Source organism: Passer domesticus, chromosome 30 (assembly GCF_036417665.1).
Source record: "Passer domesticus isolate bPasDom1 chromosome 30, bPasDom1.hap1, whole genome shotgun sequence".
NCBI classification, from domain to species: Eukaryota; Metazoa; Chordata; class Aves; order Passeriformes; family Passeridae; genus Passer; species Passer domesticus.
This window is the reverse complement of record NC_087503.1, coordinates 2,838,198-2,862,861: the sequence shown is the minus strand read 5'-3', so window position 1 is coordinate 2,862,861 and position 24,664 is coordinate 2,838,198. Positions and strand designations below refer to the sequence as shown.

The 24,664-nt window shown below is 48.3% G+C and overlaps 2 protein-coding genes across 2 annotated transcripts in view; one reads left to right on the top strand and one right to left on the bottom strand.

Moving 5' to 3' along the window:
* Positions 1 to 24,664, bottom strand: part of LOC135287569 (zinc finger protein 271-like) — a 351,290-nt gene that overhangs the window by 150,145 nt on the left and 176,481 nt on the right. The window lies entirely within an intron of this gene.
* On the top strand, positions 6,476 to 7,186 carry LOC135287527 (zinc finger protein 239-like). Its single transcript, XM_064400820.1, has one exon. It carries the CDS (start codon positions 6,476 to 6,478, stop codon positions 7,184 to 7,186), a length of 711 nt encoding a protein of 236 aa, XP_064256890.1.

Below are 24,664 nucleotides of genomic sequence, written 5' to 3'. Positions count from 1 at the left end.
TTTAAGGCTGGTTCTGAGATCGAAGGGAGGCAGGAAGTGAGCAGGTTTTTTAGAAACTGCACTCCTCCATATTCCGGCTGCTGGACAGATTGCAGGACAGGGCTCTCCTTTGGTTTTATTTCGTTCTTAGCTCTCTAAGGCAGATAAGTGCCCTGGACTGTAGTTTTTCTTTTACTTTAGAGCTGTTTAAACCTGCTCTGAACATTCAGAAGACCACTGGCAGCTCCACCTGTGGCCCATTGGCCCGAGCCTGGTCCACGGCATTTCCAGTGATGGAGAAACTGATAAGAGACTGAGTGAGCAGAGCTACAGCCCACAGAGGGACTTTCTGAGTTTGTCATCTCTTTTGGAGCGTCAAGAGATTTTATTGTTTAATATTCGTCATTTGCTGTGCTCATAAATGCTTTGTCTTTTAAATAACCAGGTTTTTCCACTTTTCTCCAAAGAAATCTTTTCCCAAACTGATTGGGGGAGAGGCTGCTTGAATTTGCTTTCTAGAGGAAACCCCTTTTCTAGGTTTTCTCCCAAATTTGCCCTAAACCAGGACAGGGCAGTAGGGAGAGGAGAGAGCCCCAAGTGACTGGATTGGGGGAGGCTGGAGAGAGGGAGCCTGGGACCCCAAAACCCCCCAGCATCCCTAAGCAGGAGCCTGGAGAGGGGGGATCCACATGTGCTCTGGGATCCTTGGCAGCCATGAGACAGGGGACCACCAGAACCCCAGAGGGATGAGACTGGAAATGGGACACTCCTGGTGGCTTTTTTTGATTCACTTTTGCTTTTCAAGGTTTTTATGGATACCAGGTGACTTCTAGGGATGGACTTGGGCAAAGGACCTTCAGACACACTGTGCTTATCTCTTGTTTTTCCCCAAACCAGGATTTCCCCTTCCCAAATCTTGGCCCAATAGAGGAGAAGGCTGCAAGGAAAAGGAAGATGCCCTGAGACACTCAGGCAGGTGAGGAGGAAGTCAGTGCCCCTTTCCCCCTCTCTCCTGCTCCATCTCCCAGCCCAGCATGGCCCCTGGCTGCAGGACAATCCCACTGCCAACGCCGTCCTGCTGGGGATGCACTGGGGGATCTCCTGTGGGGGATCTCCTGCACTGGGGGATTCCCTGTGGCACGGAGGCACATTCACAGGCTCTGGGGCAGGAGGGGGAACCGCGGGCGGTTTGGGGTGCATGGCTCGGCTGCTCCCGGCGCGGTTCCCCCGAGCCCCCGGCGCGGCTCCGCCAGGCCCCCCCACCACGGCACTTGTCGGAGGTCCTTTAACAGAAATGCTGGTAAATTGACCCTCTGGAATGACACTAAATACAATTTCAAGAAGCTGCTGGTTTGCTGGGCAGTTTGCCGAATTCCACATTGTTGTTTCTTTCAATAAAACTGCACTTTAATAGGTCTTTGTAAATTTATGCTTGCATAAAATTTGTGGCTACCATGGGCTTCTCTCAAAACTAAATTACATAAAAATATTACACACTTATTACATGCTTTTAATCCCTCGAGTAAATCCTTCATGCTGTTATTTCAGTCGCAGATTGTTCAACTTTTCAGTGCCTTATTTCCATTAATAGCATCAGAATAAGTTAAATTTTGTTGTATGTATAACTGTCCTGGGTTGACTATATGATGCTTTTATCCCCAGTCGTCTTGTTCTGTTTATACCAAATAATAAGTTTTACATCTTTAAGACTCTCTTCCAGACAGTGAAGAGGGGAGGGAAGAAGCGCGCAGTTTGTTTTCAGACTGCTCTCACTCCTCCACATTCCTGCTCCTGGACTGTGTTGTCTGCAGATGGACAGACAGCCGGACAGAGCTCCTTTTTTTCCTTTTTTTTTCTGCTTTTAGTTAGTTTTAGCTAGCTGAGGCAAAGAAGTTCCCTGGACTGTGATTTTTTCCTTTTTTACTTGGATCTGTTAAAGCCTGCTCTGGATTGAACACCCAGAAGAGCACCAGCAGCTCCACTTGTAGCCCCCCTGGCCGGGCCTGGGCCGCGGCGTTTCCAGCTCCAGAGAGACTGATCAGAGACTGAGTGAGCCGAGCTGCAACCCGGGGAGGGGACTGTTCTGAGTTTGCTTTCTTTGGAGCAGTGAGAAGTTTTATTGTTTAATATTGTTTGGGTTCTATTGTTTAATAAACAGGTTTCTTTCCACTTTTTTCTCCAAGGAGATATTTTCTCCCGAACCAGTTAGAGGGGGGAGGGGCAATTGAATCTGCTTTTGTAGAGAAGCCCCTTTAAGAGTTATCTCCCAAACTTGCCCTAAACCAGGACAATAACTTTTAAGGATATTAATTTTTGATTCCGCGATGTTTAATTTAATGCAAATTCAGGGTTGGTAAGATTAAGAAAAGTTAAGCTTCATTATTGTTAGATTTGAGCAATGTTATGTTACATTCTATTAATTTGAATTCCTGTTGTTCTGGTTTGAAAGATAATGTGTGTATTCTATTTGCCATTTGTCACAGGTAAGGCGGTTATTGTCTGTTAATTGAGCTGTAAATTGGACCCCCAATGGCTCCCACAGATCTCCAAACACCTGCAAGGACCTCCAAGCTTTCTAAACTTCTTTTTGTGAGAGGAGCCTTAGAGCAGCTGTTTCCAATCCTAATCCCAGACTTTCAAGATTTTGCATGTAAAGAATTATAAAGGTGGAATGAAACCTTTATAGAATTTGTCCCACGGGATTAAGGATGGCAAACCAGAGATATATAACCTATATATTATTTATATTATCTATCTATCTATCTATCTATCTATCTATCTATCTATCTATCATCTACCTATCTATATTTATTTTTTATATATATTTTTATATATTATACGTATATTTTATATATATATTTTATATATATATTATATCCGATATATAGGATTAAGGATGGCAAACATATAGATTTCTGTAGATATATATTATCTATTATGGTAATGATTAGACAATATTATCTTAATCAGAAAAATTTACTCCGAGGTATAACAGCTGCAACATATTATATATCATATATAATATATCATATCATATTATATCATATACTAGGAAGTGATTTCAACGTAACTGCATTAAAGCAAAACCAGTTATTAAGCAGAGATTGATGTCACTCCATCTTGTTTTGGAAAGACAGGTATCTGCTAAGGAAGGCAGAAGCCTCTCCTAAAAGCAAAATGTGAACCCCCTTCCCCTGAATTGTTATAAATTTTAAATTAAGGGGCTCTCAGGAAAAAATATGGGAGCAGGAATAACAGTTCTTTATTAGGGAAACAATAAAAAATATAAAATAAACAATGCAGTAAAGCAAGACAACACTGACAGAGTCAGAACACAACCTGACACCCTGTTGGTCAGGGTGTTGGTAGCAGTCCAATTGGAATGGTGGCTGCAGTCCTCCTGGAGTGCCAGGAGTGGTTCTGCTGGAGCAGGGATCCTGTAGAAAGGTGTAGTCTTCCTCCAAAGATCCAGTGGAAGAGGCAGCTGCTGTTTCTCTGGGAAAATCCAGTGGAGAAAGCCATGCTGGTGTTCCAGAATGTCAAGATTATATCTGGGTAGGAATGCTTGGCTCTCCCTTCTGGGCAGAGCATCTCACAATAGGATGCTGTAGTTCTTATCAGTCATGCAGTGCCATTCAATAGCCGTTATCAGCAGATGTCTGCCCAGAGGGAGGATTGGGTGTTGAAGAGATAAGGAAAACTGCCCAGTTAATAGAAGACAACTGCCATACAGAAGGCAAAGAGAATACAATCTGTTTGGCAATCCAGGACAGTGGGTTAGTGGGCTACCCTCAGGGAATGCTCGCCTGGTATTGAAGGGCAGGGTGGGAGCACCTGGATCTTGGAGCACACAGCTGCCTCCCAGGTTTGGAGGTGCCTGAGGAGGGCTGGGACAATGCCAGGGACATCCTGCAGTGACATCCCCCCTGTCCCGCTCGGGGTGAGCTCAGTCCCAAACCTGGCCCTGATCCTAGTCTCAATCTCACTCCATGTTTAGACACACTCACAGTTCTGTATTTAATCTCATCCCAGTGCCAGACTCGTCTAGCCCCAGACCCATTCCCAATCCCAGCCCTAAAGCCAATCCCATCTCTAGCCTTAACTCCAATCCCAGTTCTAATCCAAATCTCAGCCCTAACTCCAACTCCACCCCCAAATCCAGCCCTATCCTAAATCCTCAGCCCCAAACCAAATCCCAGGTTCAGCTCTTCTGGGGGTTTGGGGGTGTCTCTGTCCCTCTGAGCCCGATGATGTTTGGGTGGGGTCACACCAGAGCTGAGAGGGACAGAGACCCCCCCGGCCTCCCCAGGGATGAGAAGGTTGGAGAGCCCCTCCAGCCCCGAGCACCCTCAGCGGTGAGAGGGACACAGAGCCCCTGGTCCCCAGCACTGCACAAGCATTCCCTGAGACCAGTGGGATGGAGACCCCCTGAGCATCCCCCAGAGTGAGGGGACAGAGACCCCCGAGCATCCCCTGGGCTGCGAGGGACAGAGACTGGGCCGAGCACCCCCTGGCACAGGGATGAGAGGGAGGGAGAGCCCCCAGGCATTCCCTGGGGTGAGAATGATGGAGACCCCCTGGGGAATGACCTGGCGTGACAGGGACAGGGACAGGGACAGCCCCCACAAGCCCCTCCCAAGCATCCTCCAGGGTGAGGCAGAGACCCCTTGAGCATCCCCTGGGCATTGGACAAAATAAAATTGGCAGAAATTAAATTTAACTCTGCATTAATCATTTTGATGAATATTTGATTTTCCAAAAAGTCACATGTGATGAAACTGCAAATAAATCCCAAACATGAATAAACCGATAATAGAAGCAATTCTGTGGCAATTCCAAGTTTCATTGGTTCCTGCACAGCTCCAGCTCAGCTGCTGGCAGGTTCCCATAAAAGAAAAGTGGAAATTCGGCCCAACACAGATTAAAAGGAAGAGAAAGCACTGTGGGGCTGTCACAAGGGTGACAGGGATGAAGAGAATAATGATTCTCATATGTGGCAAAGCCCCTAAGCCTGTGAATTTGGCATTTATGCAGAAATTTAGCTACTTGAGCTGGACTTCTTGTGCGACTTTTAGCAGCCTTGTGTTCCTCACCATGGGGTGAGTGAACCTTGTCAGTCTTACTGGTATAATTTGCTTCCTTTCCTCCAGTGTTTTTAACAAACTTTTCAAGGAAGGAGAACAAAACATTTTCTTTACACTGGCCACCCACAACAGCCATTTTCCTCATCCATTCTTTCCTAAGTTGCTCAGATGTAGCTGCATCCAAATTTCTAAGAATTCCTCCAGAGAGGACCACAACCTCTTCAGAGGAGGGAACCATGCTGTTATCCAAGGCACTTGGAGTCCGAGAACAGTGCCTAAACTCGCTGTGCCAAAATAATGTTGCAATCTGGTTAAGAAAATTGTTAGAGAAATGCCTCTGCCCCAATTAAGGTGCTACCAAGACCAAATCCAAAGTGGATTGTATTGAACAGTAAATGTGAGGTAGAGAGAGACATGGAAAGAGAAGAGAAAAGGGGGGACAACAAGGGAATGACAGGGACAGAGACCTCCCCTGGGGTGGGGCAAGTGTGACAGGGCAGTGTTCTTTATCTCTTCCATGTATGAGCCCTGATAACAACCTCCAGGGGCCATCTTCTGTGAATGGGCCATTGAGTGTCCCTGCAGGGCTGATAAAATGACATCATCCCATTGTGGGATGCTCCGCCCAGGGGGATGAGCCAATAATTCCTACCTGGATATAAGCTGAGCCTTGCAACACCGGTAGCACCCTGCGTACTGGAGAGGACAAGAGCTCCATAAGCACCACTGGACCTTCAGAGGAAGACCAGACCCTACTACAGGATCACTGCTTCGACACAATCACTTCATCACTGCAACAGGACTGCAGCCACCATTTAATGGGACTGCTGCTACCACCCTGAGCAACAGGGTGTCAGGTTATATCCTGACTCTGTCAGTTTAAGGCCGTGTTTCTGTATCATTGCCTTGATCTTAATTTTCTTATTAAATTGTAATTCTGTCTTAGATTCTCCATCTGGTTTGCCCGCAAACCAGTGCAAAACTCAATGCACTCATTTCTTGTTTTCCTCCCAAAACAGAATTTCCCATCTCAAAACCACTGCCAGATGGAGGAGAAGGCTGAGCTTAAGGGAAAGATTCCCCGGGACACGCAGGCAGGTGAGGAGGTAGTCAGTGCCCCTTTCCCCCTCTCTCCTGCTCCATCTCCCAGCCCAGCATGGCCCCCGGCTGCAGGACAAACCTGCAGCCAACACCATCCTGCTGGGGAAGCCCTGGAAGGATCTCCTTCCCTTTCCCTGTGGCACAGAGGCAAATCCCATCCTCTCCTTGTTCTTCCTCCCCCAGACAAGGAGCTGAGGATGGAGACCAGGGAGGACAAATCCCCACGGCAGAACCTCATGGAAGAGGCCATTTTGAGTGGCTCCATGGCACAGGAATCCAATGGGGAAGAAAAGACACAGAGATCCCATAGGATGAGGGGCTCCAAACCCAGCCCAGGGTACTCTGAGGAGGAAAGACACACCCTGGGCCAGGAAGGTGGAGAGAGCTTTAGCCAGAGCTCAGAGCTGGTGGTCTGTGAGAAGCTTCATGATGGGGAGCAGCCCTACAAGTGCTTCGAGTGTGGGAAGAGCTTCAGGCAGAGCAGCAGCCTGATCCAGCACCAGATGATCCACACTGGGGAATGGGCCTATGAGTGTGGGGAATGTGGGAAGGGCTTCAGCTACAGATCCACCCTTGTGACCCACCAACGCATCCACACTGGGGAGAGGCCCTATGAGTGTCCTGAGTGCCAGAAGAGGTTTCGGATCAGCTCAGATCTCCTCAGACACCAGCGGATTCACACCGATGAGAGGCCCTTCTGCTGCCCAGATTGTGGGAAGGGCTTCAAGCGCAATTCCCACCTCATCACCCACCAGCGCATCCACACTGGGGAGAGGCCCTACGAGTGCTGCATGTGTCAGAAGAGGTTTCAGACCAGCTCAAATCTCCACCTGCATGAGCGGATTCACAATGAGGAGAGGTCCTTCCGCTGCCCCGACTGTGGGAAGGGCTTCAAGAACAACTTCACCCTCGTAAGGCACCAGCGCATCCACACTGGGGAGAGGCCGTATGAGTGCGCCACATGTGGGAAGGGATTCACCCAGAGCTCTGACTTGACCAGACACCAACAGAAGCACCAGTAAGGCAAGCCCTGCAAATGCCCCAACTTCAGGGAGAGCTTTGTGCCCTGCTCCAGCTTCATCCCTCATTGGAGGACCCATGTTGGGAAGAGCCATGGTGATCCATGTTCCCTGTGATCCATGCTGGGAAGACCTGTCTCTTTTCCTGCCCCTGCCAATGACATGATGTGGGATCAAAGAACATGAGGGTCTGGCCAGGGCTGTGTCATTACATTCACTCTCACCTCAAGTCATTGCCAGGGGCAGGAAAGGGTCTCTCTCTCCCTTAGGAGAAGATTGTCCTTTGCAGGGAGGAGGAAATTGTGGCCGGGAAGAGACAGTCCTTGTGTTGCAGTTTTCCCTTTTTCATAGCCCTTCTGTTGTCAATATTATTTTTGTTACTTTTTGTTTTTTATCTCGTTGCTGTTCCCAATAAATTTTTCTTATCCCAGCCCGGGATCATTCCTTTTTGTGCTTTCCATGGAAGGCGGGAGGGCAGCGAGCAGCAGCGTGGTTTTAGCGGGAGCAAAAAATTGGGGAATCCCATTCCTAAACCCTGGCCCGTGGAAAGCGAGCATCCCAGCTGGGCCCAGCCCTGGTGGCCATGGCAACAGCCTTGGGAGCGGGTCCTTTGCCAAAGGTATAAAAGATTGGACAGGTGGAATTGAACCTTAATGCAATTTGTCCCACAGAATTAACAATGGAATACTAGATAAATTTATGTAAATACAGCTCTGATTGATTCTGATCATGACTAGACAGTATAGTTTGTTTACACCACAGACTAAATTTTAAAAAATTAGTTATTTACTCCACTGTATCAGAGCTAAAACAATTATTAGATTATTCTGCTGTAGGAAGCAATTTTGAAGTGAGCAGGGCCTTGCTGTAGTTGTTGGAGCCCCTAGCAGGCAGAGGAATTCTGTGCTTGGGGATGAGTGTGTTTCACTGGGTCAGGTTGTACAAAGCTCTTGCTCTGCATAATTCCTGAGATGAGGAATCCACTTCCCTGGAAGAACAGTTGCAGTTTTGTGCCATTCTCATAAATGTAAAATATTTCCTCCTTTAAACAATTGTAAATCTGCCCTCATTCAGCTCAAAGATACTGAGCCTTGTTCTGTCACTGCAAGATTTGGGAGAAAATAACTGACTACTTTTTTCATTTTCACAGACCTTGGAGAGGACCCAAAAACCTCTCAGGATATGTTTTGGAGGCCTCATCCCATAACCAGCAGGGAGAGGCGGCAGACTCTGGGCTCAGTGGTGTGGAGACTGAGACAGAATAAGAGCAGCCAGGAGGGATTGAAGGGAGGTTTCAAACATCCTGGAGTTTTTCTTTATTGTATAAAACAGCCAGAGAAAGAGATAATGGCACCAAGGGCAGCTGGGGAGGCCCAGACTGGACACCAGGAGAAAGGAATTTCCTTCCCAGGGCAAGGCTGTGGTGCAAGATATCCCCCATTGAGAGCCTGGAGCAGCCCAAGGCTTTGTGTGGGCAGGCAGGGGCAGGCAGGAGGCAGAGCTGTCAGCAAAGGAAGGGGCCAGCCAGGTGGGGCAGCCGGGGGATGCCGACAGCCTGCAGGGACAGAGGTGCAAGTTTGCTCAGCATCAGAGACCCCCTTCCCTTGCTTGTCTCCACCCGTCTTTACTTCCTCCAGTATTCTGCTCTACCTGGTATGTGGGGACCTTTCTTGGACCTGTCCTTCAATGGGACCCATTAACCTTCAAGAAAACTTCTGTGTTTCAATCTCACTTTGAGTTCTTCAGAATGTTTTTGAGCACACTCTGAGGGACTGAGTCTGATGCAAAGAGCACCCAATCCCCAGAGGGTCATTAAATTCCTGGTGCTGTGTCTGTGCTGCTGAGCTGGGCCGGGCTCCTGGCCCAGAGGCAGCTCCTGGCAAGGGCAGCGCTGCAGAGAGACAGCTCTGGCCAGGAGCAGCTCCTGTGCACAGCCCAGCAGGGCTGGGGCACTGCCAGGGCAGCTCAGGGACAGCAGCAGGGCACAGACAGAGCTGACAGGGGCTCAGCACTGGCAGGGGCTGGGGGATGTCCCAGAGGGGGCTGTGTCCCAGCGGCACCTCTGTGGCTGTGTCCTAGAGGCACAGAGCAGCTGTGATGTCAGCAACGGGCTGTGTGACAGCACAGAGTGGGCTGTGTGAGGTCACAGGTTGGGCTATGGCATCACAGAGTTTGTTGTGTGAGGTCATTGGGCAGCTAGAGCATCATAGAGGGGACTGTGTGACATCACAGAGCAGGCTGTGACATCATGGCATGGCTGTATGGCATCATAGAGCAGGCTGTAAGGTCAAATTGTGTGCTGTGACATTACAGAGTGTCAGTATGACATCACAGAGAGGGTTTTGTGACATCACTGAGGGAGTTGTGACATCGCAGAGCTGTCTGTGACATCATAGAGCTGGCTGTGATGTCACAGCGTAGGATGTGAGGCCATGGAGGAGACTCTGCCATCATGCAGGGTGACCCTGTGACATAAGAGAGTGGGTTGTGACATCACTGGGTGACTGAGTAACATCATAGAGCCAGCTGTGACATCACAGAACAGGCTGTGATGACACAGTGTGAGTTTGTGACATCAGAGTCTTCTGTGACATCACAGTGCAGCTCTATGATATCACAGAGTGATATCCCAGTACTGGCCCTGTGATATCATGAAAGGGCTTTGTGACATCCCAGAGCAGGCTGTGACATCACAGAGCAGTTGTGTGTCATCACTGAGTTGCCTGTGACATCACAGAGTAGGGTCTGTGACATCATAGACTGGATATCATAGAATGGGTTCTGCCATCACAGGTATCTGTGTGACATCATAGAGGGACAGTGACCTCAGAGACCATGCTGTGACATCACAAATGGGGTGTGTGACATCACAGGGGCTGGGTGACATCACAGGGGGCACTGTGAGGTCACTGGGGAGGTCACTCTGCCCCAGCCCCCCTCACAGGTCCCCCCAGTCCAACCCTGCTCGCGCACAGTGGGGTCCCCTGTCCCCCCAGGTCCCCCCGCCCCCGGCGCTGCAGCCTCCCCCAGAGGATGTTCCACGAGATCGACCCCAGAGCCTGACACGGGGACGGGGGGGCCGGGGCCCTGGGGGGTGGGACAGGGGGACAGGGACCCCCCAGCAGCGTCCCCGTGTCCCCCAGGGCCAGAGCCTGGGCCAGGGCTCCTTTACCCTGTTACGATCGGGGGCTTGAGAGCACTGAAAAAATCCCCAGCAAGGGATCAGCAACAACCAGATTTAATATTAAGTGGCAGCACCACAAAGTTCCTTGGCAAGAGTCACTCTGCTCCTGACTGGACACTTCAGGCACACCAGGGAAACAAAGCAACAACAAAACCAAACAAAATGCAGGCAATCAAACCAGAAATGAACTGACAACTGTCCCTCTGTGTGTTTGTGACACAAGGAAGGACAGTGAGGGCAGGGATAAAAGGAATATGGCCAAAAGCTGAACAGAGCTCAAACTTCGCAGGACTTAAGTTATACCTCAACCTTAAGTGATATCTTCAACTTCACAATTTAGCAAAAGAACAGAGCTTAACAGTATTTAACCTAACTTATAACCTATGACTTCGCTATTTAATAGAGGAATAACAATAATATTCAGCTTATCTTATAACATATTAAATATAACAACTTAGCAAAAGAACAACTCTTAGCGGCATTTAATGTCCCGTAGATCTCATGACCTAACCTTACTTACAGGCCTGACTGACTCAGCTATCCAAGGCACTCCAACCCCTCCGAGAGCAGCATTTCTGCCACATTTCCCCAGCACAGGCACTCCTGTGTGCACACAGACACAAAGAGTCAGGGCAAGGCACCTGTGAGAAATTCCCCTGAGGGCAGGAAATGCTCCCTGTGGATGCTTTGGCATCTCCCCAGTGGGTGAAGGGTTGAGCCTGGAGGAGTGAGGGGGATCGGCCCAGGCTCCCTCATTGTTAAGGATCCCTGAGTGCAGCAAATGGGAGAGTTCCTGGCTGGGAGAGGCCCCACTCAGAGGGAGTCGCTGGCCCAGGAGAGCTCCAAGGGGCTCCTTTTGCAGCGCTGTTTGTAGGGGCCCAAGAAAAGGGGTGCAGTCACAGCAATGGTTCATCCTGGCCGCACTTGGCATCAACAGCTTGCTTTGGCAGTGTGAGAACAGGGATGTTGTGCCACTGAGGGAACAAAACCAGTTCCCAGGGCTGCTCCTACAGCAACCAGGAGCTGGTTGGGCAGCAGCAGTGCCTGGAGCAGACAGTGTTTGTGCTGAGCTGCAGAGGAGCTGAGCCCAGGGGCTGTTGGCCAAGGCCGAGGCCCAAGGAGCATTTCTGAGCTGGCAGGGCGGCCTGAGAAGGGGAGGGGGGAATGCAGCAGCACAGGGCCCATGGAAGCAAGGGACCATGGTGACACTGTGGGGCCCTGTGAGACCAAGGCACCATTGTGACACTGTGGGGCCTTGTGACACCAAGGGGCCATTGTGACACTGCGAGATCCCATGGAGCCAGAGGTCCATTGTCACATTGCAAGGCCTCATGGACTCATGGAGACACCATTAAGAGACCTCACAGTCTCATGGAACCAAGGGCCCATTGTGACACTGAGGGGACTCATGGGATCACGGAGAGCATTTTGACACTAAGAGCCCCCGTGGAATAAGCAAAGCATTGTGACACTCTGAGGCCTCATGGAACCAGTGAGACCATTGTGACCCTGGGGGTCCCCACAGAACCAAGAGGACCATTGTGATACTGTGGGCCCTCGTGAAACCAAGAGGCCTTTGTGACACTGCAGGGCTGCATGGAACCAAAGGTCCAGGGTGACATTGTGGGGCCTGGTGTCATCAGTGGTCCATTGTGACACTGTGGAGGCAAAGGAGATCATTGTGACACTGCAAGACCCCGTAGTCCAAAGGTCCATTGTGACACATCAGGGCTCATGGAACAGAGGAGTCACATGTCATTGTGGGGCCTGGGGAACCACGGAGACCATTGTGACACTGCAAGGCCTCATGTAATCATTGGGAACATTGTGACACTGCAGGGTCTCACAAAACCAAAGGTGCCATTGTGACATTGTGGGACCCCATTGAACCAAAGCACCATGGTGACACTGCTGGACCCCATGGAATGAAATCACCATTAGGACACTGTGGGGCGCCATGGAACCAAGGGGACCATGGTGATACTGCAGGGCCGCTTAAAACCACGGCAACACAGAACAGGTCTGGCTGGTTTGGCATCCCATGGACTGCATAACTGGTCCAACTGACCATGCATGTTGAAGGTCTCTTCTCATCTGCTGTTGAAACACTGGTGCTCCATACTTTCTTTCATATGGAAAAGATCTGTCCTTCTCCTGCAGGCACCCATGGTCAGAATAGGGATTTCATCTCCAAATTTCCATATATCCAGGGATTATTCCCATAGGAGAATTGCCAGGACAAGACTGGCTGACAACGTTTTAATGAGGGTCACCTCTCATCTGTCCTCAAAACTCTGGGGAAGGCTCCATGCTTTCCTTCTTGTGGAAAGAACTGTTCTGCTTCTCTAGGCACCCATGGCTGAGATTGGGCTTCCACCTCCAAAATTCCCTAAGTTCAAAGACTGTTCCCAGACAAAATCTGCCATTGCTGATATGTCTGGCTGCCTTCCAGACACTGGGGCATTGTGCTTTCCTTCCTATGGAAAAGAACTGTCCTTCTTTTCCAGGTGCACATGGCCACAACTGGAATTTCACCTCCAACATTGCATACTGTGACAGACTGGAGGAGATTGTTAGCTGGAAACATTTCATGTGTCGGGGAGGAATCCAGCCTTGCCCTGCCCTGGAGCACTGCCCTGCCCTGGAACCCCAATCCCCCCAGAGCCTCTATCCCAGCCCAGCAGTGGCTGCCAGTCCCTGGCACAGCACAGGCAATGCTCCACAGCCACCTCTGGAGCCCCAGCCCAGCTCCTGAGTGACCAAATGAGCCCAAGTTCCACCTGGGGGAAGGGCCCAGGAAGACCAAGGGGTATTGAAGGCTGACCACAAGGTAAGCACACATCTTGACCCTGCAGGCTCTTGGAATTTCCATCTGAACAGTGCTGGAATCCAGGAGTTGGTAGCTCTGTGTGTGTGCCTCTCTGTACCTTTTTCGTCTTTCTCGCTCTGTGTCTTCGAATTCCCTCCACTTTCAAATTTTGAGCAATGTTAAATCGAACAGTCTTAGAGTTTGTATAATTGAATGGGCCAAGTTAATGCTTTGAGAAGTGCTTTTTTGTTGATTGAATGTCATATTAAACTTTTTGCCATAGTTTCTCTGATTTTCTAAAGTTCCCAGTAAAGGCAATTTTATTAATTTGAGCTCCTGAGAATCTCTTGTCAGTATTTCTCTAGTGAGTCCAACTCAAGGTACACAAACAATTGTAATTCCTTTTAAATATCTCCTTGAGAGAGTTTTTTTAGTGGATGGCAGTCAGGACTTGTCTGTCCTGCTTGGCACAGCCCAGGCAGGGCTTTTCCAGCCACATTCCACACTCCATTGCCCAACTGGAGCCGCTGGTGCCTCTGAGTTCTCCTGGCCCAGCCCCAGGGACGCTCTCCTTGTCTGCCCATTCCCCCACGGTCTCTGGGCAGGGATGGCCTCAGTGGGGGCTGCTGACATCCTCAGCAACTTGGAGGCTGCTGCTGGATTTCACTGCTCCAGAGGCTTGTTCAGCCTTCAGCTCTTCAGTGCAGGAATTCAGTGTCCCAGGGCTCATTAACATTCAGAACACCTTAACAAGCCAAGCCTCTGGGGATAATTTAAGTGTTCAAATACTTTGTGGTTAGTAAGATGGATATCAGGAGTGTATTCAAATTTAATATATTCTATTAAAAAAGATAGTCAGAAAGCATGTTTTTGGTCCTGTTTAGGTTTTGTGTTTTTTTCTTGTTAATACATTGACATGTGCAATCTCCAATTGGCACTGAATCCAAGTACCTCCTCATGCAGTCTGAATAGATATGAAAATCAAGACCCTTCATGGCTGACAATCAATCAGACTCTGTCCCTACCCCCACCCCACCATTTCCCCCATCCAAGCCCGGGCACTCAGAGCAGCCTTGTGCAAATCTGAGCTCCCTCCAGTCCAGGCTGCACCTGCAGGTTTCAGCTCCTTGGCTCCAACTCCCGCCTGCTCTCCTTGGAGAAGGAGCTGCCCCAGACACAGAGGGATGTTCATTGATTGTCAGCCAACAAAGCCAAGGGAAGGCACAGCTCCATCAAATGCAAAAGTTATTCTTCTCCCTGGCTCTGCCCTGCCCCTGATTCCTGCAGCCCCTCCTGTTTCCTTCATCCCTCCTTTGCCAGGCACTTTCTGGGACAAGGGAGCTCTGCTCTGGCTCTGGAGGGAGATCCAAGTGCAGCCACTGGAGTGGGAACCTCAACTCATCAGGTTTGTGTCCTTTGAGGGACCAGGAACTGGTGAAACTCAGAGGCACAGAAAGGTTTCTCTTCATGGCACACATCAAAAATGGGAGCATGATACAATTTAATAAACATCAAAACCCTTCCCTGAGCTCCTTGTGACAGCAACATCTGACATGTCCACCATCCACAAGGGATTGCCATACGGGAATGATTTTAGACAATGACTTAGGAAGAGGTGATATAAAATATAAAAATTCAACTAAGATGTTGACTAAGAAGGTATTTAAAGTTTTGAAAATTTGGGCAACTCCCTGATGCTCAAAGCATGAGGCCAGTCAAGGGAGACACGTTGGAATGACCAGAGAAAAGCTGCAGGAGGAAATCTGGGAGCAAGGGGAAGGGCATAGATCCAGCTGCTCTAAATTAAGAGATGTCCTTAGACATGGCCATTTAACCAGAAGAGCTGGAAACACCTGAAGGAAGAGGGTCGTGAAATACTAGACTGAATGTTGCTGGCAAATGTAGAGGGGAAGATCAGTATTTTTTTCTCCTGCCATCAGTAGAAGAATCCATGAGATCCAGGAAACTCCTGGTCCTGGTGGGAAAACTTTGCCATTTCTTATAGGTACTCAAGTAATCCAGATAAGGAATATTTTCTGGTATATTATGAAACTAACAGGTATTAAAACCTGTGCCCCTTTCCAGGCAGACATCAGCTGTGTGCCCAGGAACAGGCAGTGCCACTTGTGCACTGAGGTGCCCAGCTGGGATTGGATCTCTCCGAGAGCACCTGAGGGAGAGCAGAGCACCTTGCAAGCTGCAGGTCCCTGCCAGCCCCGCAGGGCTCCTGTCCCATCAACATCTGCTCTGCTGCCAATCACAGCTGGGATAGCACCGCCCCTGCTGTGTGATTGACAGCTGTGCCAGTGTGATGGGAATATGACCTTTTTGTTCACTGAAAACAGGAGAAAACATAAGGTTGTGATGGGAATGTGACCTTGTTGTTCACTATAACCAGGAGGAAACATAATGTAAATAAGTAACTGCCAACTGCCATGCGATAATATATGAGACAAAACATTGCTGAGCTAATCAAAATACAAGTTGTTCCCAGCCCAGGTTCCCAGAGAGGGGGGGCGCCGAGGAAAAGTACCAGAAGCCCTATTCGACGACCACCAGGAGGCAGAAGGAGACCCTCTAACAACCTGGTGGACATGTGCGGAGGAGCACCGGAAATGCGACGGGGCTAGGAGCGCGGGAGGGTACAAAAAGGGGAACGGAACAGTTTTCGGCGCGGTAGTTGGTGGAGCAAGGACTCCCCCGCCGCCCAGCGCTGCGATTTTGCTTTCTCTTTTCTGTATCATTAAATTGGCTATATAATTGACCCGACTGGCCCATTGTGCTCATTTATAACAACTTGGTGCCGTGACTCGGATCGGTGGCCGTCGGAGGGGTCTCTCAATACCGGAGGGGGCGCCCCTTCGATTCGGAGGCCCCGGGACCTGAGGGACCCGCTCCCGGCCCCGACCGACGAACCCCGAAAAGAGGAAAGGAGAAAGCAAAGGGAGGTTGCGGGCCCAAGGAGACCCCTTAAAAGATTTGTGCACAAAGTCCGGACAAAGACGCGGGACGCGTAAGTATTACGGGATCCGTCCGGGCGGGGTTGGGATCCCGGAGTGCGGCGAGTGTGTGGTGCGTGAGAGGAGAGCTGGCAGCCAGACTTTCCAAGTGAGTGCGGACCCGTAGTAGTGCGTTTCCCACAGACCCGCGAGGGCTTGGGCCACGAACCCGGGGAAGCGAAAGTTGACTGTGTGAAAGAAGGCACTCCGGAAGAATGGGACAGGGGAAGAGTAAGCCCCCTGCCGAGGTGAAGCTCCCTCCAATACCTAGGGAAAGCCCTTTAGGATTTATGATAGAAAACTGGCGACATTTTCCAGGCACACGGGACAAGGATAAGGCTAAAATGATTTACTATTGCATGGAAGTATGGGGAGGAAAAGAAATCTCCAAGAGGGTGTTTTGGCCTGTATTTGGCTCTTCAGAAGATTGGGTAAGGCAAACCTTAAATATCTGGGTAAATAGTAGAGAACCCCCCTGTGCTCAGGAGGAGAGTGATTATGCTAAAGTTTGGGTAGAGAGACCCGAGGTGTTTCTCTTCAAACTCTCTGAAACACCGAAAGGGAATAAGAGCAAGAAAAAGGGGAATAAACCAGAAGACACTTTGGTGCCACCCCCTCCTTATGTACTCCCACCCCAAGCACAGGAAGCGGAGGCTCCTCCGAATGCACCAGCAGGGACAGACTCGGATTCGGACGGGCCCGAATATACAGGGCCAATGACTCGAAGTCGAACCAAGAAAGGCTTATATCCCTTAAGGGAAATGCCCATGGGGGGACCCCAGGCCGGTATAGGGTTTGTGTCGGTGCCCCTAAGCTCAGGAGATGTTAGGGAATTTAAGAAAGAAATGGGACACCTCTTGGAGGACCCGCTTGGAGTGGCCGAGCGGGTAGATCAATTCTTAGGACCTAATATGTACACCTGGGAGGAATTACAATCCATACTGAATATCCTGTTCACGGCAGAGGAAAAAAATATGATTAGAAGAGAGGGAATGCGCATCTGGGATGCGCAGCACGCGCAGGGGCCGGCAGCAGATATAAAATGGCCATTACAAAATCCTAATTGGGATCATCAGGACCCGGCCCATAGAGTGCACATGCAAGACCTCAGAACAATAATTGTGCAGGGAATCAGGGAGTCTGTCCCAAGAGGACAGAATATTAATAAAGCCTTTAACGAAAGACAGAAAAAGGATGAGACCCCCACTGAATGGCTAGAAAGATTAAGGAAGAATTTTCAGTTGTATTCAGGAATGGATCCAGATGGACAGATGGGACAGGCAGTGCTAAAGGTACACTTCGTTTCCAAATCCTGGGAGGACATCAGAAGGAAAATACAGAAATTAGAGGATTGGCAAGATAGAGGGTTAGGCGAGTTGCTAAGAGAAGCTCAGAGAGTGTATGTGAGGAGAGAGGAAGAGCGAGATAAGAAACAAGCCCGACTAATGATGGCGGCAGTACGTGAAAGCCAGGGAACGGATAGGGGACCCGAACAGGACAGAAGGGAATTGAGGCGAAGTGGGCAGAGAAGCCCACGGGATAAACAGGAACTGAAGGTGTGCTTTTACTGCAGACGGAGAGGACACTTTAAGAGGGAATGTCGGATGCGGATTCGGGACGAGAAGGAGTTTAAGGAGGACTAGGGGGGTCAGGGGCTCTATCTCTTGGGGACCCAGAAACATCAAAGGGAGCCCTTGGTAAAATTGAAGGTAGGTCCCCAGGGCCAGGATGTTACCTTCCTGGTTGATACTGGAGCTGAGAGGTCCACACTCCAGTCATTACCTAAAGGGTGTAAGTTATCTAGGGAAACCGTTACAGTAGTGGGAGCAAAAGGGGAACCGTTCGAAGTTAAAGTTATAAAAGAGGTAGTAGTAGAATCGGACTCCAAGATGGGTATTGGGAATTTTCTATTAGTACCAGAATCAGATTATAACTTATTAGGTAGAGATATGATTGTAGAATTAGGTATTCAAATCAAGGTGGTAGAACAGGAGATTCAGATTAAGTTGTGTCCCCTAAGATTAGAAGATGAGAGAAAAATCAACCCTGAAGTATGGTATAATCCGGATAGTGCCGGCAGATTAGAAATTACCCCCTTCAAGGTAACCATTAGAAATCCGGAGATTCCAGTAAGAATAAAACAATACCCAATGTCTTTGGAAGGGAGCAAAGGGTTGAAACCGGAAATTGATAGACTAATCAAACAAGGATTATTGGAACCCTGTATGTCCCCTTATAATACCCCAATTTTACCAGTAAAGAAATCAAACGGGTCTTATCGTTTAGTACATGACCTGAGAGAAATAAACAAGAGGACGATAGCTAGGTTCCCCATGGTGGCTAACCCTTACACATTATTGAGCAAACTAAGCCCGGATAACCACTGGTACAGTGTAATCGACCTGAAGGATGCCTTTTGGGCTTGCCCCCTAGATGAAGCAAGCAGGGATTATTTCGCCTTCGAATGGGAGGACCCAGAGACAGGGCGAAAACAACAGCTTAGATGGACGGTGTTACCCCAGGGCTTTACAGAATCCCCTAATTTATTTGGACAAGCTTTGGAACAAATTTTGGAGGATTACCAAACCGAACCAGGGATAACCCTGATACAATATGTAGACGATCTATTGTTAGCAGGGAAAGATGAGGAGGGAGTACGAAGAGAAAGTATAAAACTTTTGAATTTCCTGGGGCTTAAAGGACTAAAGGTTTCGAAGGCTAAGCTGCAGTTTGTAGAGGAAGAGGTAAAGTACTTAGGACACTATCTCAGACGAGGTGAGAAAAGAATAGATCCGGAAAGGGTGCAGGCTATTCTATCATTGCCAACCCCCAGGAACAAGAGACAAATCAGACAAATCTTAGGTTTAACAGGATACTGTAGACAGTGGATAGAGAATTACAGTAGTAAGGCCAGGTTTTTATACCAAAAATTGACTCAGGATGGGTGGATGAAATGGACTCAGGAGGATACAGAAAACCTGAAAGAATTAAAGGAGAGCTTGGTGCATGCTCCAGTTCTAAGTCTCCCGGACTTAAAAAGACCCTTTTATTTATTCGTCAATATAGAAGGGGGAATTGCCTTTGGAGTACTAACCCAAGAATGGGCAGACAAGAGAAAACCTGTAGCGTACTTATCGAAACTTTTGGACCCCGTGAGCAGGGGATGGCCTACGTGTTTACAAATGTTAGCCGGATGTGCCTTATTAGTTGAGGAAGCTAGGAAAATTACCTTTAACAGTAGTCTTAAGGTTTTCTCCCCCCATAATATCAGGAGCGTAATGCAGCAAAAAGCAGATAAATGGATATCAGATGCTAGGCTCCTGAAATATGAGGGGATTTTACTAGAAGCACCAAATTTTACCCTAGAAACAACTGCTATTCAAAATCCGGCTACCTTTTTGTTCGGGAATGTAGAAGAAGCACCTTTAATACATGATTGCTTAATAACTATTGAAGAACAAACCAAGATTAGGCCTGACCTGGAAGAAGAAGAGCTAGACGAGGGAGAAAAGTTGTTCATAGATGGGTCCTCCCGGGTGGTAGATGGGAAACGCCAATCAGGATACGCTATTATTGGGGGCACAGACTTACAAGTAGTGGAATCAGGGGCTTTAGATAAATCTTGGTCAGCACAAGCCTGTGAACTATACGCTATTCTGAGAGCTTTGAAGCTCTTAAAAGGGAAAGAGGGAACGATATATACCGATTCTAGATATGGGTTTGGGGTGGTACATACCTTTGGAAAATTATGGGAAGAAAGGGGATTAGTAAACTCACAAGGGAAGGGATTAGTTCATCAACAATTGATAACTGAAGTACTGCAAGCCCTGAGGGGACCAAAAAGAATAGCAGTGGTACATTTGAAAGGCCACCAAGTAGGAACAGACCTCAAGACGAGGGGTAATAATGCAGCAGATCAAGAGGCTAAACGAGCAGCGGCTAGAGAAATGCTCTTGAGAGAAAAACCAAGGGAGCAGGATAGTCAGGAAGATCCAGCATTGGTCTTCACTCCCGAAGAGGAGGACAAATTGAAGAAAATGGGATTGTCTAAACTTAATGGGGAATGGGTAACTCGGGATAAGCGGAAAATATTGCCAAAAGCTGTAGCCCAAAGAGTCCTATATAAACTACACCAAGGTACACATTGGGGAGCACAAGGGTTAGCAGATCACTTCGCAACCCAATATATGACTATAGGGCTACATGATATCGCCAAATACATTACCAAGAGTTGCCCAACATGCTTACGGGTTAATCGAAGCAACCTGAGGAAGTTGCCCCCAGGGGGTCGGCCGTTGGCAAAAAGACCATTTTCACATATACAAATTGACTTTACTGAACTTCCAAAGGTAGGGCGGACACGATATCTCTTGGTAATGGTGGACCACCTTACCCATTATGTAGAAGCATTCCCAACTACCAGAGAAACCGCCCATACTGTAGTAAGAATCCTATTAGAGGAAATAGTGCCAAGATATGGAGTACCTGAAACCATAGATTCAGACAAAGGGCCGCATTTCACTTCAAAGGTAACCCAAGATCTAGCCGACTCCCTAGGAATAAGGTGGGAGCAACATACCCCTTATCATCCCCAGAGTTCGGGAAGGGTGGAAAGAATGAACGGGGAAATAAAAAAACAGCTAACCAAATTAGTATTAGAAACTAAGTTGTCCTGGGTAAAGTGTATACCCCTGGCATTACTAAACATTAGGACACAACCCCGGGCGGACACAGGGCTATCCCCCTTTGAGATGCTATATGGAATGCCCTACCACTTGGAAAAAGTACAGATAAACCCCAATATCAGTAATAAGAGTCTGAACAGTTATTTGGTTACCTTGGAAAAATACAGAAAGAAACTGTGGGAAAAGGGAATGTGGGTTCAACGACCTCCTTTGAATCTTGTATTACACCAGGTTCAGCCAGGAGACTGGGTGTTAATCAAGAGTTGGAAGGAAAATCCTTTAACCCCAAGGTGGGAAGGCCCATATCTTACCCTGCTCACCACAGACACTGCTGTGAGAACTGCCGAAAAAGGGTGGACTCACGCCAGTCGAGTAAGAGGACCAGTGAACCCTTCCGACTTTCCTGAGCATTCACAGAACTGTCAGTGGAGAATAAAAGGACCCCCAGACGGCCTAAGACTGACATTCACCAAAGCACCAGAAATGGGCCGTCATCCCGATGACTGAGCAGTGGGAAAGGCTAGGACCAGCAGACCAAAGGAGGGTCCAACAGAAGCTGTCATTAACTTTGCAGCCGTATCTACTAAGTTTAGCACGCTTCAGCTCAGCAGCTCGAGAAGCCTTAACGAATCCTCCAGACAATTGGATCTGGTGGATTGAGACTTTTGGACCCCAAGAGGAACCCTCGTTCCGACCTCTTAAACGCAGTCCCTGCTGTAGTTGTGGAAAAGAACTTTGTGAGGCATGGGTAGCCTTTAAATGCGGTGGTTGTAATAAGGTTTATTGGAAAGAACAAAGGTTAATATATCACTTGTGGTGCGAGAGGTGTGCAGGCGAAGACATTAGGAGGGGAGATTGGGCTCTAGTATTAGAGAAAGAGAACGGAATACCTTGTACTCAATTTCGGAGTGTGTATGAGACCCCAGAACAGCTCTTGTTAGCATGGGCAAGGTGGCAAATTAAATGTTGGTTGAAAAAGTGCCGACAGATCGCCAATTCCCGTATTCTAACTGCAAGGTGCCGACATACGGTACCACACTTAAAGACCTCAATAGTTGGACCCCTAGGAAAAGACACAGACCCAGACACAGCTTTAAATAATTTGATTGCTAAATTTGAACGTCTACATATCAAGAAAAGCCGGGCCAATCCATCCCTGTCATAAACTTTGTAAAAGGTTGTGGTGAGTCCACTGCCAGAGAGGGAGGGCTCCCAGAAAATACTTACCAACCTCGTTGGGAGGGATAACTAGGGAAAGGACTCTAGAGTGTCCTAACCAGTCTCTTGGTCCTTACAAGGGTAAGACTCGCAAGCAAAATAACAGCTATAGGTGCGACTCCCTGTTAACCCTCTTAAGAGGCGAAGGAGGTGCAAACCCCATCCCTCAGAAGATCCTTGCCGCCGAGAAGATAACAGCCCTCGTAACTAGTTGCAAACTAGTTGACGAGCGAGGCGGAGGGATACTTAGCGGAAGGATGGAATTTCACAAAATGGGAGCACCAATAGAGCTTACAGGCAGGGATCAAAAGGACCAAGGGACTCAAGTTGAAGAAAGGGTGAAACTGGACAGGCTGATTATTCACACCCATACTGGCAGTGGATGTTACTCAACTTTAATGCGAATGTTGATGATATGGTTATTGATTAGGGAAACATTAGGGGACAGTGTAAGCCATGAACCCTTCAAATGGTCACTTATTAGGTGGGAAGATCAACGAGTCATAACAACAACTACAACTTCAGGAGTCCCCTCCTTTAGATGTCAGCTATGTGACATTATCCAGGCTAAACCCTGTTTAAATAGGATAGGGTTCTATATGTGCCCAGCGTCGAATCCAGGGAAACCATACTGCAACTATCCTGGACACTTTTATTGTGGATATTGGGGATGTGAAACGATAGCTCATGGCTTTACCCCAGGAGGAGGGAGGGACTCATATATAAGAGTCGGATGGTACCCATGGGGCTGTACCCCTCCCCGATTTGATTTTGCTGGTGGAGTGACAACGGGGGGGAACTGCCAGTCCATTCAGATAAACGTGACCAATGACAAAATTAACGATCCAGTTTGGGTCACAGGAAAAACCTGGGGGGCAAGATTATGGGAACCAGGAAAGGATCGGGGAGGGCATTTTCTAATAAGAAAAGAGCCAGTCCCTCATGATCCGGAACCTGTGGGGCCGAACCCCGTACTGACTGAAGAAGGGAGAAAGGGAGAAAGGGGCAATTATTCATTAGTAGAAAATCACACAAGGAAGCCGACTCAGTCGGGAGAATGGCCACTAACAGCTCCACCTGCTCGGGAGTATAGTATGCTGTGGAAAGTGATGCAAGCTACATTCAGAGTTCTCAATACTACGAACCCAAATTTAACCAATGAATGCTGGTTGTGCTATACTGTTAACCCGCCTTTTTATGAAGCTTTAGGAACTACAGCAAAACCTAGGAGGATTAACGGAACCAATCCACGGGAGTGCCTTTGGAAGAGAGGCCAGGACAGAACCCCAGGGATATCAATAGTTCAGGTAACAGGGAAAGGGAGGTGCGTAGGAAAAATTCCATCAGACAAAAAACATCTGTGTGAAATAGATATGACAACCGTCAAGTCTGAAAAACCGGCTAAGTGGCTTCTCCCTGCAGTAAATGCCAAATGGGTATGCAATACACTGGGAGTCACTCCATGTATATCTATACCTCATTTCAATGAGACATTCGAATATTGCATACAGGTTGTGATAGTTCCCCGAATTATATACCATCCAAAGGAATATATATATGAACATCAGATCACTCCTGAACATCATTTAGTGAAACGAGAACCCTTTACGGCCACAGCTCTCACAGTAGCCGTCCTATTGGGCTTAGGAGGAGCAGGAGTAGGAACAGGGGCAACTGCCCTAATAAATCAGCAGAGGGGTATGAAAGACTTGAGAGCCTCAGTAGATGAAGATCTAAGTAGAATCGAAAAGGCAATAGATGGACTAGTCAAATCAGTAAGATCTTTATCGGAAGTAGTACTCCAGAACAGACGGGGATTGGATATACTGTTTCTACAACAAGGAGGGTTGTGCGTAGCATTACGAGAGGAATGTTGCACATATGCAGACCACACTGGAATAGTGATAGATACCATGGCCGAGCTCAGAAAACAATTGGAGAAGCGAAAAAGGGAAAGGGAAGCACAACAAAACTGGTACGAATCATGGTTCAACCGCTCCCCTTGGCTCACCACACTCCTGTCCACTATAGCGGGACCTCTCATATTGTTCATCCTAACAATCACTTTCGGGCCTTGCATATTTAATAAATTGATTAATGTGGTAAAGGGGAGATTGGAAGCCGCCCACCTCATGCTCATTAAGGTGAGGTATGAACCTCTAAGCGATGGGAACACAGAGGACTACTTAGAGCTCAGCAGAAAGGAGCTTGCCAGATTCAGTGAACAAAAATAGTGACATAGAAAAAAGGGGGGTTTGTGATGGGAATATGACCTTTTTGTTCACTGAAAACAGGAGAAAACATAAGGTTGTGATGGGAATGTGACCTTGTTGTTCACTAAAACCAGGAGGAAACATAATGTAAATAAGTAACTGCCAACTGCCATGCGATAATATATGAGACAAAACATTGCTGAGCTAATCAAAATACAAGTTGTTCCCAGCCCAGGTTCCCAGAGAGGGGGGGCGCCGAGGAAAAGTACCAGAAGCCCTATTCGACGACCACCAGGAGGCAGAAGGAGACCCTCTAACAACCTGGTGGACATGTGCGGAGGAGCACCGGAAATGCGACGGGGCTAGGAGCGCG